Genomic DNA, 18,734 nt, shown 5'->3' on the forward strand with positions numbered 1-18,734 from the left:
AGACTTGTTTTGTGGCCTAGCATGTGATCTGTCCTGGAGAATGTTCCATGTGCATTTGAAAAGCATGTATTTTGGTGATTTTGGATGGAATGTTCTGGAGATATTTTGTAAGTCTAGCTGATATATTGTATCATGTAAGACCACTGTGGCCTTCTTGGTTTTCTGTTTGGATGATCTGTCTGTCCATTGATGTAAGTGGGGTGTTAAAGTACCCTACTGTATTGTTGTCAGTTTCTCCCGCCTTATATATTTAGGTGCTCCTGTGTGAAGTGCAAATATGTTAATGAGTGTAATATCCTCTTTTTGTATTTATCCCTTTATCATTATATAATGCCTTTGTCTTTTGTTACAGAGTTTGTTTTAAAGTCTATTTTGTCTGATATGAGAGTTACTACCACCAGTTTTTTGTTGTTTCCATTTGCACGAAATACCATTTTTCCATCCACTTACTTTCAGTCTGTGTGCTTCTTTAGCTCTGAAGTGAGTTCTGTGTAAGCAGTATACAGATGGGCCTTAATTTTTATCCAATCAGCTACTCTGTGTCTTTTGATTGGAGCATTTAGTCCATTGACACTTCAAGTAATTATTGATAGGTATGTACTTATTGCCATTTTGTTACTTTTTTTTCTGGTTACTTTTGAAGTTCTTTTCTGTTTATTTCTTCTCTTTTTGTTTCTTCCCTTATGGTTTGATGATTTTCTTTAGTAGTTTGCTTGTGTTTCTTTCTTTCTAGTTTTTGTGTATCTGTTGAAGGTTTCTGATTTGTGGTTACCATGGCGTACATATATGCTGACCTGTAACTATATCTACTTGTTTTAAACTGGTGGTTATTTAAGTTCAAACAGGTTCTAAAAGATCTATATTTTTACTTCCCTCCCCCACATTTTGTATGTTTTACGTCATATTTTACATCTTTGTGTTTATCCCTTAACTCTTTGTAGTCACAGTTGCTTTTATAATTTTTTGTCTTTTAATCTTTTTACTAGCTTAAGTGGTTTATCCCCAGCCTTTACTATATATTTGCCTTTACTAATGGGATTTTTCCTTTCCTGTAGATTCTTTCTTCTTGTTACAGCCTTTTCTTTTCCATTTAGAGAAAACTCTTTAAGCTATGAGCTGTTAGCTTTTCTTATCTGAGAAGTTCCTTATCTCTCCCTCAATTCTAAATGATAATCTTGCTGGGTAGAGTATCCTAGGTTCAAGGTTTTCCCCTTTCATTACTCTGAATATGCTATTGCACTCCCTCCTGGCCTGAAAAATTTCTGCAGAAAAATAAGCTGATAGTCTTATGTGGGTTCCCTCATATGTGATGCTTTGTTTTTCTCTTGTTGCCTTTATAATTCTTTCTCTTTCTCTTTTGACATTTTAATTATGATACCTCTTGGTATGAGTCTGTTTGGGTTCATTTTGTTTAGGACCCTCTGTGTTTCCTGTACCTGTATATCTGTTTCCTTCTTTAGGTTTGAGAAGTGTTCAGCGATAATTTCATCAAATACATTTTCAACTCAACTCATTTCACTTTCTCTTTTTTTTCTGAGACTCCTATAATGCAAATGTTGGTATGCTTCATAGTATCTCAAAGATCTCTTAAACTGTTCCATTCATTATTTCTTAAACTGTTCCATTCATTATTTAATTTTTCCATTCACTGCCTAGTGATTTTAGCATCATTTAGTGATGGTCCTCTAGATACTTCGTTTTGTTGAATACTGGTGATTTTCCAGTTCTGTTATTGCATCTGTGTTTATTAATTGAAATGTTTGGATAAACTTTGTCTCAACAATTATTGGGTTACCCTACATTTTAGTTCGTTCGGGGAAAGAAATTTTAAGAAAAATTAGTTGGTGTCTTGGCAACCTCTAAAAGGTATCAATCAAATTTTAAAATTTTGTTTTAATGGTATGATTATAGTCTTATGGATTTAAACATATTTTAATGTGTCTCAATTTGTTGAAGTCATTTAAAAAAGTATTTTGCTCAAATTCTAATTTGTTGAGAACCCTATTCAAGATGGATCCTGTGACCTTTGTCACAAATTGAATTGTCTTTTATAACTTGCTTTTTGCATAAGATGTCCCTTATTATCTTGTACATTCTTTGCCCAATGACTGGAATTAGCCATTTTCCCAAGGAAGCTGGTATCCTTTTAGCAGGAAATTTAGAGACAAAAATATGGGTTGCAAAGGTTGTTCATTGTTATTGGAAGTTCATTTTTGTTTTAGAACATATTTTGTATAGGTATTTCCAAATAAAATTCAAGATTATAGGCTTTTTACTTAATTTTAATTACAAATTCCCTCTTTCCTTTTATACTAATATTCATTTTTATGATATTAACAATTACATAATTGCTTCATCTTGAAATAAATTTGATAGTTTGAAAATAGCAGTGATATTATTAGAAACAGTAAGGTTATTGAGTACACTTTAATATTTCTTTGAAGGTCTTTCTTTAGGATGTATCTCACTAGATCCTTATCCCACTACGATTGTATAGCCAAAATACTTGTTTTAAAGTCAGTTAAAATAATTTTCTGTGTGATTATGTTACCTGATACATAGTTCATTTGTTTAATTTTGGTTTTGACATTTAGAGATTGCTTTTGTTTTTGTTCTTTAGCTGTGTTTTATAATTTTACAATATTTTATAACTTGCGAGAGGGATAACCTTAAGGTAGAAATTTTTTGTCTATAGTTACTTTTGGGAATTCAGAAAACTTTTCCTAGTAATCAGATAATTTTATTTTATACATTTAGATTTTTGATACATTTGTAATTATCCTGGTGTTTGGTGTGAGGAATAGATCTGATTTTATTTTTTTCCATTGGGTCCATTTGTCCCAGTACCTTTTATTAAAAAGTTAACCCCTTCTTCCATTAGAAATGTCATATTTCTTATAATAAAATTTTATTTGTACAAGAGTGTATTTTTAGTTTTTCTGTTTTGTTCCATTGGTGTGTTTATTCGTATTCTTTTGCCATATTCCTTTAATTTACAGACTGTATGATATCTTTTAATACTTGGAAAGGCTAGTTTCTTCCTTATTGATACTTTTTATCAGAACTTTCATGTCTCTTCTCACTTACCATTCTTACAAAAGATCTATACAGTTAACTAATCTAGTTCTAAGGGGGAGAAACTGATTGTATGTTATTGGAATCAGGTAACGCTTATAAATTAACTTAAAAATTGGCTCATTACTGATGAGATCCTTTTTGTCCAAGAACATGATATGATTTTCTACTTGTTCTAAATCTATTTTTGTGGCTTTCAAGAGTGTGTGCTAGTTTTTTTCATTTAGATTTTGTAATTTTTAGTCAAGTTTATACTTACTAAAGGTATTATCTTTAAATATGTTTAAAAACATATTCTGTAGAATTCAGTATGGGCATTGGCATTCATTCAGTTAGCAAATGTATACTGAATACCTGCTATATCCCTGACACTGTGCTTGTTGTTGGGGATGAGGTGAGAAACTAAGGTTTCTGGTCTTATGCATCTTAGAGTCTAATGAGGACACTACCAATAAATAGGTGACTTTTATTCAGTGTGAAATGTGCTCTGATTGGATTCATCATAGGGAGCAAGAAAAAAAGCATACCTTGGGAGGTGAAACTAGTGGGAGAGGAACATTATAATGTTATTTACAAGTGATAACACGAATAACATTCTTCGAAGTTGTGGTACCTAATAAAATCTGGCCTCTGTAATAATGATGATAATGTGTTAGGGGTGGTAGAAATGTTTCAAGAGGAGATCATTTCACAAATGAAACCAGAAGCAGTTGACAAAGTAGAGAGGAGCTTCAGTGTAAAATTTTCATAGTGTCAAATTCTGAATAGTGCCCTAAAAAAGAAGGGAAATATACAGTTTTTTAAAAAAAATTTCACTTGTTTTTGATCAATTTCAGTTGTGATTCTTTTCTTTTTCCTTTTATATTATTTCCCTGTAATTTGATTCCATTGTTTTAATACTGGATTAATCCCTTTCCAATAAAAGCTAGTTGAGTTTGGTAAAAATTTTTTAAAAACCTAAACAGGAAAAATTGATTTTAGCTCTGTATCATTGATTAAAAGTATTTTTGAATTGGATAATCCTTACTTATTACAAGTTTGTCCTTTCATTCATTTGGTTTGATTTTATTTTTGTTTCGTAACATCTTTTTTCTTACAGGATGATAATGTCAAATCCCTCCTCTGTAGCTTGATCTATTGTAGAAGTTCAGTGACTGCTGAGCAAGTTTTCAATGCTGAATGTTTCTTGCTACCAAAGGGGAAATCAACTCCAAACTCAGAAAAAGATACTGAATACACCCCCAAAAAAGAGGAAGAATAATTAAAGATGGAGAACTTGGATAAAGATAAGGAAAAGACAAGATATGGTGAAGCCAGCTTTGATTGATTAATATTCTTTTGTTGTTGCAGATGTTCCTTTTTAAAAGTTTGTTTAGTTTGGTTAAATAAACAGAAAAAAATCTGGGAGTGTTCTGGGGCTAGTTGGGTGTGTCTTTGGTATTCCAGTTGTGAAAATAAAAGATGTTTGGTTATGCAAAAAAATTGTATACTTTGAAATTTCATTTAACTAGAGTTGTTAAGGAAGGATTTTCTGTCTGTAGTTACTTTTTGAAATTGTATAGTACGACTATGTTACTTGTAATAGAAAAGGTTATTAGATTGTTGGACAGCTCCTACACAGATTTTCAGTATGTAGGCCAGCTCATTATGAAGGGTAATACTTTTGTTTAACAGATGATAGTTGGCATATGCTTTGTACCCAGTTTTGGGAATATAAAGATAAGTTAAATGTGGTCCTTACACTTAAAAAGCACATAAATCTATTGAGAAAGTTAGAGATCTAAACAGATCTTCATAATACAGTATAGAATATCTAATGATAGTTCTGGACAGAGCTTTTATGTGATTACACAGGAGGGATACTCATTTTATGGAAGAGGGGTGTCATGGAAAGCTTTCTGGAGGAGATACTACCTTAGTTAAATCATAAAGGATGAGTAGTGAAGGTGAAGGACGATCAAGAGTATCTTACTAGCAGAGAAAGCATGATGAAAGCACTGAAGGGAGAAACAGTTTGTGTGTTTAATAGGGAATAGTCATATAGGTAGATGAGGGCGTTATATGAAGTAATAAAATGCTCATACCTTATAATTTTATAGGAAATGTGGAGCCATTGAAGAATTTTAAACAGCTTTAGCTCCCTCAAAATCTGTCTTATACCTACTACCAGGTTAAAAGGTAGAGAGACTGATCAGAAGGATATTATGATAAAGTAGGTGAGCAGCGATGAAAATAAGATCTACAGAGGAGAAAGAAACAGTGATGAAACATACAGATCCAATTTATGAAATAGTTAGGCAGTTCTGTCAGACTTGGTGATTGAAGCGTATGTAGACTAAAGTAATATGTTAGAGTCTCTAGATGCCTATTCAAAATCTAGTCTTTCTTTCTTCCTTAGTAGTAGATAGCAGTTTTATTCGGGGTGGCAGTGTACTTGGTTAAAAGACTACATTTAGCATCTTCTCTATTAGTTGAAGCTTTTTGACTAAATTTTTGCAAATAAGACTCCTTAAAAGGAGTTGACTTAGCTTGGAGATGTGCCCTTTCACCCTTACCCCTTTCCTATTGCCTAGAAGTTAACGTGGTGGTTAGAATTTGAGCAGTCTTCTTGGATCATGAGGTGACTTTGAGGAAACTCATGAAACTAGGATGATGGAGCAGCAAGTTAGAAGGAGCTGATGTTCCTAATAATTCTGGAGCCTTTGTACTAGTTTCAAGATTTCATGTTATTTGAGAGAATAAACCCTTACATCAGAGTGTGGTCCCTATATCAGCAGCCTCAGTATCACCTGGAGGCTTATTTGAAATGCAGATTCTCAGCTCCACTCCAGATTTTTTAAATGAGAATCTCTGGGGTTGGGTGGAGCCTGGCAATCTGTGTTTTAACAAGCACTGTTAAGTCATTGTAATACATACTAAAGTAACTGTTGCCACACATTCAAGCTATTGTTCCATTTTGGGTTTCTTGTTTTATAGCAGAACTCAATTCTACCTGATTAAGTAATAAAGACACAGCAGTTAGGTTTAAAACAAACTTGGATAATTTAAAAGGGCAAAGAATAGATCACTTTACTTATACTCACTATTTTAAATAAAGAATTAGATTATCATTTTCCAAATGTGTTCTGCTGAATGAACACTAGTCCCTTGGGATGTTCATTACAAAAAGAATTCTGTGATTAGTTGTTTGGAAAATAATGAATGCTAAATTGGAGATTGATCATGCATATTAGAGGGTAAAGGTTCTAAAATGTTTTCCAGAAAGGAAACCTGTTTAGTTTTATTTAGCCAGCATATACCAAAATTGACAATGAGACCTCCGTTTTTTCACATAATACCTAGCAACTTCTCTCTTGTGAAACTAGAGTTTCAGATTTTGTGGCATACCAAGTTAGATAGTACTTATTTTTATTTCTTGTTTTAAAATGGCAAGTATTAATGTGTGGCGGAAAGACAAATTCATGTGTCTCTTCAATGCCACAGATGTTTCTTGAGATTTGTGTATATATGTGTAAGGGCAATACAGAGGCAAAAAAATGTGTTCACGGCCCTGTGCACAGTCTGAGAATAATGCAGTATGTAATAAGCTACAAGAATGAAATGTATGTCTTCACAAAGAAGAGGAAGGGAAGAGTGGAATATGAGGTTGGGGGATAGCTGTTTGACTCATTTTAGAGGTGCAGTAGTATTCTGCTTACTTAGAACTGGAAAAAGGTATTCCATACAAAGGAAATTAAGAAAGCTCAAAGGGTAGATTTGGGAAAGGGCAAGAATTTGGCTGGAGTATAGGATATTCATGGGGTAGCTGAGAAAAAAAGCTTAAGAAGGTATTTTGGGGGCAGATCATAGAGGGTCATGAGTTGCTTATAAGAGATGGGACTCTATTATAAATTTATGAGCAGCTGAATCACACAGTCATGTTTATTTTAGAATAAAATAGCTAACTAGAGAGAATGATTTGGGAAATAATGGAAATAAAGAAAAGTCAAGGATGGCATATTTCATTAAAGTAATTGAGGCAAAGAAAACATCTTGTTTTAGATCAAAGTATTGAAAAGGAGAGAATTAAGAGTATAAACTGTTCCTCAAAAGAAATTTATGGGGAACCTCTGGTCCATTTCATAGATTTCATAGTATCAGTGCTAAGTCATTTCAGTGTATATTTAAATGTCAGTATTTGTTAAGTTTCCTTTTAGCATCTCTCTTTTAACTCAACAAATGACTTGCTTTATCATTTCTTAGTTGTTAGTATAACCATATCTTCTGCCATCAAAACTACATGTGGAAGCAGTTCTGGAATGTAAGGACCTCTGAAGATCTACTCCTCCATAAAAGCAACAAGAACACTGGCAAAAATTGTCAAATGAAGCTAAGTTGCACATGAAAAGAATACAGACTTCACAGAATTAGTCCAGGAAAGTCACTAAGCAAACATCGTCATCGTCATCAATAACAACTAGCAATAACAATCTCTGTGTTGGTGTGTGGGGGGGAATATGATTTTCAAAGTTGGAGATTGCTATGTTTAAAATGTCCAGTTTTGTGCAAAAAAAAAAAGGTGAGGCATGAAACAGGAAAGTATGGTCTGTATGCAAGGAAAAAAAGCAACCAATAAAAACTGTCCTAGAGGAAGTTAGATGTCAGACTTTACGTTCATAAAGACTTTATATCAACTATTAAAATATGTTCAAAGAACTAAAGGAAATCATTTCTAAGAATTAAAGGAAAGTGTGAGAATAATGTTTAACCAAATAGAGAATGCCAATAGAGAGAAATTATAAGAAAGAACCAAATATAAATTAGGGAGCTGAAAAGTACAAAAACCAGAATAAAAAAATCATGAAAGGGGCTCAACAGAAGATTTGAGTTAACAAAAGAAAAGATCTGTGAACTTAAAGGTAGGTCAATTTAAGTCATCTGGACTGAGGAACAGAAAGAAAAAAGAATGAAGAAAAATGAAGAGACTAAGAGGCCTATGAGACACCATCAAACATACCAACAGCATAATGTGAGTCTTAGAAGGAGAGAAGAAAAAGGGACAGAAAGAATATTGAAGAAATAATGGCTGAAAAATTTCCAAATTTGACAAAAAACATAAATCTACATAATCAAGAAGCTCATCAAATTCCAAGTAGGATAAACTCAAAGAGACTCACAACTAGACACATCATAATCAAACTACTGAAAGCTAAAACCAAGGACAGAATCTTGGAAGTAGCAAGAGAGAAATGATTTACTGACTACAAGGCATCCTCAATAAGAGCAACATCTGATTTTTCATCAGAAATAAATGGAGGCTAGAATTCAGTTGGATGATGTATTCAAAGCATTAAAAGAAAGAAAGCCTTGTCAAACAAGAATTGTATATCCAGCAAAAATGAAGGAGTTATTAAGATTTAGATTTATGATGTTAAGCCATTCCTAGATAAACAGAATTTGTTACTAGAATATCTGCCCTACAAAAACAAAAAAGGGGTCTTTCAGGCTGAAATGAAAGCACACTAGATGGTAACTTCAGTTCACACACAAAAACAGAGCACTGGTTAAGGAAAATGCATGGGTAAATATAAAACACAGTATTAATGTATTTTTGTTTGTAACTCTTTTCTTCTATCTGATTTAAAAGAAAACTGCATAAAGCATTAATTATAAGACTGTGTTAATGACCTTATAATGTGGAAAGATGTAATTTTTCTGACAAAGGAGAGGGGAGAAAATGGAGGATATTGGAGCAAAGTTTTTGTTTGCTATTGAAATTAAGTTGGTATTAATCCAAACTAGATTGATTTAAGTTAAGATCTTAATTGTAATAACTGGTGCAACCATTAAGAAAATCAGAAGTATGGTTCATTAAGAAAATCAGAAGTATGGTAGAGGAAACAACAAAGGAATGGTACACTAGAAATACCTAACAATAAAGAAGACAGTGGTGGAGATACAGAGAAAGAAGATACAAGACATACAGAAAACAAACAGCAAAATGAAAGCTGTAAATCTGCTATAGTAATTACATTAAGTACAAGTGTATAACATTTTCCAGTCAAAAGATAGAAACTGGAAAAATATATTTAAAAATATCAAATTATGTGCTGTCTATAAGAGATGCAGTTTTAATGTCATAACCACAGAGTGGTGTTGACACCTTCAGATCAGCATGAGGGAGTGAGTGCCTTTGCATTCATATTGGCCAAGCTGACATCTAGACTGAGGGCACGTGCTGGAAACTGTTGCCTAGAGTATGGAATTCAGCCAGATGGCGTCATTCTTGGCAGTAAAAAGGATCAGTAGGAAAATGCTAAAATAGAACATATGAATGCATCTTTTGTGAGACAAAAGCTGGGAATCATGTGCCCAGAGCACTCTTCCCAACCTAGAACCAACTGTTAGAGATGGGATTCATACAGGGAAGTACCAGTCACTCTTTTACCCAGAGCAGCATGTTAGCAGAAAGGAGGGTAGTGGGAACAACTATGTCTGAGGTCACTATGGGGTCAGAGATTGTCTGCCTTTGACTAGAGAGCGTCAGAAAGCTGGCAGAACAGTTTCTGACTTTCTGAAGCGTTGGAGGAAGCATTGAATCAGGATTTACATCTCTCTTAATAGAGTGGCTCATGATAGAATGTAGCAGGAAGACTAAATTGAGTTATCTGTATATTCAGCCTTCAGTATCTTCACTGCTGTAGAGTCTTACAGCTCTAAGAGCACACAGACTGTAGCTGCATGGTGGACAATGAAGCCATCTGTGACATATGCCATCATATGCTTGGTGTATAATGCTACCTCTTCTGTTAGCGTTAATAAGCTGACGGGTCTTCTGTTACTGCTTGCTTCTGGTTTGAAGGGCCTTTGAATGGGTACCTAATTGAATTCCAGAACAAATTAGTGCCTTATCTGAGAATATATTTCCCCATGACAACCCTTTCCCCCATCATGTCTGCTGACAGAACCTACCAGGAGCAGCTCTTCATTTCAGACGTCACTACTGCTTGCTTTGAGTTCTCCAACCAGCTGGTTAAGTGTGATCCTCAACTTGGGAAGTACATGGCCTGCTACCTGCTATACAAAGGGGATGTTGTTCCCAAAGGTGTGAATGCAACAGCTGCAGCCATAAAGTCAAGGAGCTCTGTTCAGTTTATAGATTGGCTTCCAAATGGTTTCAAGGTGGCCATCAACAATCAGCCATCCGTGGTGATGCCAGGAGTTAACCTGGCTGAAGTCCAGAAGGCTATCTGCATGCTGAGCAACAGCACAGCAGTTGTGAAGGCCTTAACCCTACTAGACCACAGGTTTGACTGCATGTATGCCAAGAGGGCGTTTCTACATCGGTATATCAGAAGAGGTGTGGGAGTTCTCAGACACCAGGGGAAGATTTGGCAGCCTTAGAGAAGGATTGTAAGCAAGTGGGGTAAAGTTTCTGATGCAAATATGATTGGTTAAAAAAATGAATAAGCTGAAGTGTTATGCTTTCTTTTTAAGACATCATACAGTTAGTAGGTAGAGCTTCCTTGATTAGAAGAAAAAATAAATTAGGCAAGACTCTAAATTTCACACTATATCAGATGGCTCAATATTAACAATGAGCACATATTTCCTTGTCTATCAGTGATATTCAGCACTACTACCTGTGACCCTTCTAAGGTTTGGAGTCCTTTGAACTACTGGATCACTTTGTGTGTGTGTGAGAAGGAGAGAGAGAGAATGGAAACCTGGCTTTATCCTTTGCTTTTTAAACAGACTATGAAATCCTGTGCAACGTTTATACGTTTCCTTTCCTGTACATGAGGTAGAAAACTGCACATATAGTTTATTAATGTCATTTCCATATATATATAAAATATATACAGTATATATTACATTGATTAAAGAATTAGAATTTTTTAAAAAGACCCAATTTAGTTTCAAAGATACAAATAGATTAATAAGAGTAGAGAGATGGAAAAGATATACCATGCAAACAGTACCCAAAAGAACTGTAGTGCCTACACTAATATCAGACAAAATAATCTTTGGCAAAAATTATTACTAAAGATAAAAAATATTTTGTAATGGAAAAAAGTCAATACATCACAAAGATGTGTGCATATATACATCTAACAACAGAGTCCTAAATATATAAAGCAAAACTTGACAGAATTGAAGAGAGAAATAGACAATTCAACAATAACAATTGGAGATTTTGTTACCTCCGGTTTAATAGTGGATTGAATAACTAGGCAGAAGATAAACAAATGGAAGAAATGAACAGCACTGTAAATTAAAGGCCAACTTTAAAACACTGTACCCCAAAAGAGCAGAATGCATGTTCTTCTCAGGTCTACATGGAACATTCTACAGGATGGACTATATATGAAATCATAAAACAAGTCTCAAAACAGTTTAAAAGGATTTAAACCATAAGTTTGTTTTCTAATCACAGTGGAAATCAGAAATCAATAACAAGGAAATTTAGAAAATTCACAACTATATGGAAATGAAAAAGAAAAACCACTTCTAAATAACCAATGGATCAAAGAAAGAAATAGCATAAATTAGAAAATACTTTGAGGTGAAGGAAAATGAAAACACAACATACCAAATCTTACAGGATGTAGCTAAAGCAGAGCTTAGAAATGTATAGCTGTAAATGCTTATATTAATAAAGGAATAAGATGTCAATCACTAATCTAACAGCCTTAGTTTCTCTCTAGTTAAGAAATGATAAAATGGTGAGCAAACTAAACCAAAAGCAAGCAGAAGAAAGGAAATAATGAAGATTAAAACAAATAAATGAAATAAAGAACAGAAAAACAATAGAGAAAATTGAGACCAAAAGTCAGTTCTCTGAAAACATCAACAAAATTGAGAAAAACTTCAGCTAGATGGACCAAGAAAAAAAAAAAAGACTCCAGTTATGAAAATCAGTAATTAAAGAAGGGACTTCACTATAGACCTTAGAGAAGTAAAAGAGATTGTAAGGAAGCACTTATACCAACAAATAGATAACCCTGAAAAACTGGCACAAGAAGAAGAAAATCTGAATAGACCTATAAGGAGAAAGAATTAGTAAATCAGAAAATTCTTACCAAGGAAAGCCCAAGCTAAGTGACTGAATGGTGAATTCTACCAGACAAAGATCTCACACACACACAAAAACTATAGATCAATATCTTATGAATATCGATGCAAAATTTCTCAATAAAATACTAGCAAACTAAATCTAGCAACATACACACAATGAACAACAGGGATTTATCTCAAGAATGCAAGGCCAGTTTAATATTTGAAAATCAATGTAATATATTAATAGAATAAAGACAAAAAGCTTATCTTAATAGATGCAGAAAAAGCATTTGACAATATCCAATACCCCTTTTATGATAAAAACAAACTAATAATGAACAGTTTACTCAACCTGATAAATAGTATCATTAATAACTCATAGCTAGGGCTTCCCTGGTGGTGCAGTGGTTAAGAATCCACCTGCCAATGCAGAGGACATAGGTTGGAGCCTTGGGTTGGGAAGATCATACGTGCTGCGGAACAACTAAGCCCCTACGCCACAACTACTGAGCCTGTCCTCTAGAGCCCGTGAGCCACGACTACTGAAGCTGGCGTGCTTAGAGCCTGTGCGCCGCAACAAGAGAAGCCACCGCAATGAAAAGCCTGCACACTGCAACAAAGAGTAGTCCCCACTCACCACAACTAGAGAAAGCCTGCCTGCAGTGACAAAGATGCAGTGCAGCCAAAACAAAAAACAAAAAAACCGCTCATAGCTAACATCATACTTAATGGTAAAAGACTGGATGATTTCTCCTAAGATAAGGAACAAGTCAAGGCCTCCACTCCTGCCACTTCTCTTCGACATTGTACTATTGGTTTTAGCTAGGACAATTAGACAAGAAAAAGAAATAAAAGGCATCCAGATGGAAAGAAAGGTGTAATACTATTTCTGTTCTCAGATGACTTGATCTTGTCCACAGAGAATCTTAAGAAATCTATTTTAAAACTTTTAGAAGTAATCAGTTCATCATGGTTGCAGACACAAGGTCATTACATAAAAATAAGTTACATTTCTATAGCCTATAAACTTTTATAACAATTTCATATACAATATCATAAAAAATAATTAGGAGTAAATTTAACAAAAGAAGTATAAAACTTGTATACTAAAACTACAAAACATTGGTGAAAGAAAGTAAAGAAAACCTAAATAAATTCCAAGATATATTAATGCATCAGAAGACAATATTGTTAAGTTGGTAATACTTAATTATCTAGAGATTCAACATAGCCTCTATCAAAATCTTTACTTCTGTTTTTACAGAAATTAACAAGCTGATCCTAAAATTCATGTGGAAATGGAATGGACCCAGAATAGCCAAAACAATACTGAAAGAGGAGAACAAATAGGAGGAATCACACTCCTAATTTCCAACTTACTATAAAGCAGTGATAATCAAGACAGTGGGTGCTGGCGTAAGGGTAGATATGTAGATCCATGGAATAGAGTTGAGAGTTTCTATTTATTATTTTATTTATTTATTTATTTATTTATTTATTTATGGCTGCATTGGGTCTTCATTGCTGCGCAAGGCCTTTCCCTAGTTGCAGTGAGTGGGGGCCACTCCTCGTTGCGGTACGTGGGCTTCTCACTGCGTTGGCCTCCCCCGCTGTGGAGCACAGGCTCTAGGCACGCGGGCTTCCTCAGTTGTGGCATGTGGGCTCAGCAGTTGTAGCCTGCGGGCTCTAGAGTGCAGGCTCAGCAACTGTGGCACATGGGCTTAGCTGCTCTGCAGCATGTGGGATCCTCCCGGACCAGGGGTTGAACCCATGTCCCCTGCACTGGCAGACGTATTCTCAACCACTGTGCCACCAGGGAAGCCCAGGAGAGTTTCCATTAAATTACAATATTTTGTGCTTCAAAAGACACTATCAAGAAAGTGAAACGACAACCCACAAAATGGGGGAAATATTTTCAAATCATGTATCTGCTAGAGCACTTGTAGTTAGTGTGAGAACTCCTACAACTGAATAATAAGACAAACCAATTAAAAATGGGCAAAGGCTCTGAACGGATATTTCTCCTAAGAAGATATACAAATGGCCAATAAGCACATGAGAAAATGTTCAACATCATTAGTCATTAAGGAAATGCAAATCAAACTATGAGATACAACTTCATACCCACTAGGATGGCTACGATTAAAAAGTCAGATAATGACAAATGTTGGGGAGGATGAGGAGAAAGTGGAACTGCTGGTAGAAGTGTATAGAGGTACAGCTGCTTTGGAAAACAGTTCGGCAGTTCCTCAAAATGTTAAACATGGAATTGCCATACAACCTGGGAATTTAACGCCTAGCTAATTGCTCATTAGTCATGAAAACCTGTGTTTACACAGAAACCTTGTTCTTGAGCAATTATTGCAGCATATTCATGGTAGCCAAAAAGTGGAAATAATCCAAATATCCATCTGTTGATGAATGGATAAACATAATGTGGTATATTCATACAATGGAATGTTATTCAACAATAAAAAGGAATAAAGTATTAATACATGCTACAACATGGACAAACCTTGAAAACATAAGTGAAAAACAGTCATAGAAGACTGCATACATTCATCTGAACATTTCATATCTGGGCATTATGGAATGTTCCAAATAGGTAAATCTATAAAGACAGAAATTAGATTAGTAATTGACTGGGAATGGAGGTAGAGGGTAGAGGGTATGACTGCTAATGGGTGTATGACCTTCTTTGGTGTGATAGAAATAATCTCTAATTAGATAGTGACGATGGTTTCACAACTCTGAATATACTAAAACCACCGAATTGTTTACTTTTTTTAAAGGGTAAATTTTATGGTACATGAATTATACCTCAAAAAGCTATTATATAAGAAAAAATACACATATATGTTCATTCAATAAATATTTGGGGGATTCCTGAATGTCAGTCATCTTATGTTGCTTTGTTATCTTCTACTAATCCAACTGTGTGTGAGTCACCTACTTTTTCTCCTGGTTTGTGACTTTCAAGCCTAAATCTGCATAAGAATCATCTGATAATCTTTTTTAAAAATTCAAGTTTCCCAATGTCCGTACCCAGAGATTCTGCCTCAGTATATCAGAGATGGGACTTTGGAATCTATATTTATAACAAGTACCCATAATTATGTCTGATGTAGCTACTCTGGGAGGACCACATTTAGAAAAAGTGCTCTAGGAGAATTTTACCAGCCACATTTTATTCATTTATTTTCCTAGTCCCTTCTTAAAGGGACCTTTACTCTCTGCATTGAATGTGTATAGATTAAAACAAAAAAATTAGAATATTTGTGGAGAAATAATGTATCTCCTAGTTCTAAATTGATTGAAGAAATCATGAAGGTTGAGACTGACGGATGAGAATATATAAAAATCAACATAGTAAAAATACAGGATGAGAGCTGTCCAGAAAAATCTGCATGAGTTTAGAAGACAGTGGGTTAATAGTTATAATGCATAAAGTGATTATTCAAATTTATAAGAAAATTAAGATTCCAGTAGATAAATGCAGAAATAAATATGTAAATTTTTTTTCAAAAATCAAAGAAGTGTACATTGACCTCCGAATAAAAGCAAATTTCATGCTTAGTAAAGCAGCAAAATATTAAAATGGCAAGGTCCTATGATATTAGCTAAATTGGTGCTGGTTTTCATTTACGAAAGCAGTGTGAAGTTGGTAGATGGTAGTTTGATCCTATGTCTCATGAGCCATGAAAATGATTCTCTCCTTTGATCCTAATGATACTAGTCTTAAAATTTTGTCTTAGGAACATGATTTAACAGAAATAAAGTTGCACATAAATAAATGGTCAATTGGAAATTGAATAAATATTCAACAAGTGAATTGTTTCATAATTCATTGTACATCAGTATAATAGACTGCTACACAAGCATAAATTATGAAGGCACACACATAATGCTCATACATATGGGAAACAATACCTAAAAATGTGCTTGTGAGAAATATAAGGGTAATGAAACATTTTTAAAAATTCTTCATTTTTTCAACATTTTATTATGAACATTTCCCAACATACTGCAAAGTTAAAAGAATTTTACAGTGACTATTCATATATCATCATTTAAGGTATATCATTAACATGTAGTTATACTTTACCGTATAATTTTTCTTTACCTACCTTAATATTTTTATATTTGTTTCTTATTGAGTTTAAAATTTCCCCCAGTATATTGAGCAGAGTTCTGTGTGCTATACAGTAGGTCCTTATTCGTTATCTATCTCAATATTCTATAACAACCTAAACGGGAAAAGAATTTGAAAAAGAACAGAAAAGAGTAAATAAATAAAAATTTAAAAAATTCCCCTCAATTTTCAAGTAATAATATGACATTTCCTGAGAAACGCTTATTTTTGATTAACAGAGGAGTAACTTAAATTTCACTGAAAGGCTTAGAACTCTTGTAAGTATGTATATGGCCACAAGGTGTAGCTCTGGACCTATCACATCCTGGGATACGCATCTGTAAGGAAGGTTGTAGTAAAGGTAACTTCTGAATGCAATCAGACTTGTTTTTTTGAGTGAGGGTACAGTAAATTTCTCCTCCATTAAGATGTAAAGTAATTTAGGTTATATATTTATTTCATTGTTCAAAATGTCTTTGCCACAATTTCTCTTACCTGGAACTTGACTTTCTTACTCCACAGCCTCTGAGTCAGAAGTTTTGGGTTATGCAGCAAATATGTTTGTTACTAGCTGTTTGAAATGATAATTTTAAGAAGATTTAAATTAGTCATGGAAATAGAAATTCTCAGACTTTTTTGTACAGTGAAAACTCATCAAAGCTATAATTTTTCTTTAGTGTGATTATTTGATTAATGTATGTATTTCTTTAAACTCTATAAGGTTTGGGACTGTACCTAGCACAATGACAGACATTCAAAAAATATCAGTTGAATGATAAATTTAAAGAGTGATTTGAAACTTTTACTGAAGGTTATTTTGTAGGAATTGGTAAATCTCTTTAAGAAGTATGCTTATTCATTTTAATTTTAACGATAAAATGATTACCTTTAGATGTACTTCATAGTTTAAAAATAGCTCCCAGATGAAAATATTTTTGTTTTTAGTTGCAAAACAGAATATAGTCATTTTAAAAAGAAAGTAGAGCCTAATTTGTTGAAGTCCATTTTAACCAAAATTGCTTTCTCTTCTTCCCCTTCAAGGAATCCTCAGTTTCTCTCTACATTAGATGTCATCAAATGTCAATTTGTTTCTTCATACCAGAGAATAAAATCATGGAGGCAAGAATCCAATTGTATGATCAAGTAAATCAAACTGTCTACTGGAATAACCAGGGGAAGGGTTTTCCAATTTAAAGTCTTTTTTTTTTTTAAAGGAGAGAATATTTGACAAGGAGTCTATGAGACATAGTAGTCTTTTCCATAAAATAAAGCTATTCAGAGTTAAAGGTCTTGGGGAAATTTTAGTTTGAGTAGAGATGTTCTCAAAGAATTTAATGTCATTCTTTTGAATTTCAGCTAAGATGGTAAAAAAAATTCATCAAGGGAGAAGATAAGAACAAACATTTAGAAGGACTCTTATTTTACAGAAAGAAGAGAAATACCAGAGAAACAAGACCACAAAATTACTTAGCTCAAGAATTGAACTATTGACAAACTTTTTGTATTATCCTTGTATACTGCTTTTACATGTGTTCTTTCAACTGTACTTGACAAGGGAGAAGAGTCATTATATACATATAGCCTGAGGGGCTTGGACTTTGAAGGTCTTTACTATTCTTCATTTCCTTAAAAGGTAAGTAATGTTTATATTGCATACCTGTCTTGTATACCCTCTCCCTCCTCCTTTCTCTCCTATCTCCTCTTTCCCCTTTTTTCTTCTCCCTGCACCTTTTTTTTAAAACATTACTGGTTCATTTAGAGGAAGATTAATAGCTGCTGAAAGAATTAAATTGGAAACATAAAATATTTCTTGAACAACTTCTACTAAGGTACAGACTTGTTATTACCGTCGTGTTTCTGTAACTGCCCCAAAATATTATGCATATCAATATTTTAACACTTACTTGCTTTTCCTTGAATATCATGATTTATTTTTATCTGATATCAGCTCCATTTATGGCAACTAACTGGTAACTGCAAATTACAGTTGCTGTGACAAACTGTATATGAATAATGCAAGCATAATTTTGGTCATGATTATTGTACTTGCCTGAGTCATGGCTTGCATCATCTCCTGCAATTCTATTTATGATTCACAAAATTTTATTTCCATATATCCTTTTCAAGTTCGCATAAGCCATAGCATATAAATTTGTGATAGCAATTTGCTTTAGTAGGAAAGCCCAGATAATTTCTTTTGGCTTCTGTAAGAATTTTCAGCCTTTTCTTTAAAGCAAATAATAAACTTTATGCCCCATTAAATGACCTTTGTTCCTGTATGGTAGTGTTTAAAGTCATGCTTAGAGGTTATTTTAAATTTGATTCTTTACTAGTTAATGTGCTTGACAAAATTATGTCATTGTATTTTTGCAGGTTGAGAAGGGATGTGGTTTGTTCTAACACGATGATAGCATATTCAGAGTAAAAATCTGAGGCAGGGTAGTCATAGATGACTTTAATGAAATTAACTCCATTAGACCCTGATATA

General features: G+C 33.8%; 1 protein-coding gene and 1 pseudogene across 2 annotated transcripts in view; both read left to right on the forward strand.

The window, feature by feature from the left end:
• The window catches only part of STK31 (serine/threonine kinase 31), an 83,244-nt gene extending 78,908 nt beyond the window's left edge, over positions 1–4,336 (forward strand). For both annotated transcript variants that reach the window (XM_065883947.1, XM_065883948.1), the window contains one exon: positions 4,175–4,336. In XM_065883947.1, the coding sequence (XP_065740019.1) occupies positions 4,175–4,336 (162 nt within the window). The remainder of the gene's footprint in view (positions 1–4,174) is intronic.
• Positions 4,337–4,644: 308 nt separating this feature from the next.
• On the forward strand, positions 4,645–10,458 carry LOC136127911 (tubulin alpha chain-like 3; annotated as a pseudogene).
• The last annotated feature ends 8,276 nt before the right edge of the window (positions 10,459–18,734 follow it).

The sequence above is a fragment of the Phocoena phocoena genome, chromosome 9 (assembly GCF_963924675.1).
Source record: "Phocoena phocoena chromosome 9, mPhoPho1.1, whole genome shotgun sequence".
In the NCBI taxonomy this organism is placed as follows: domain Eukaryota; kingdom Metazoa; phylum Chordata; class Mammalia; order Artiodactyla; family Phocoenidae; genus Phocoena; species Phocoena phocoena.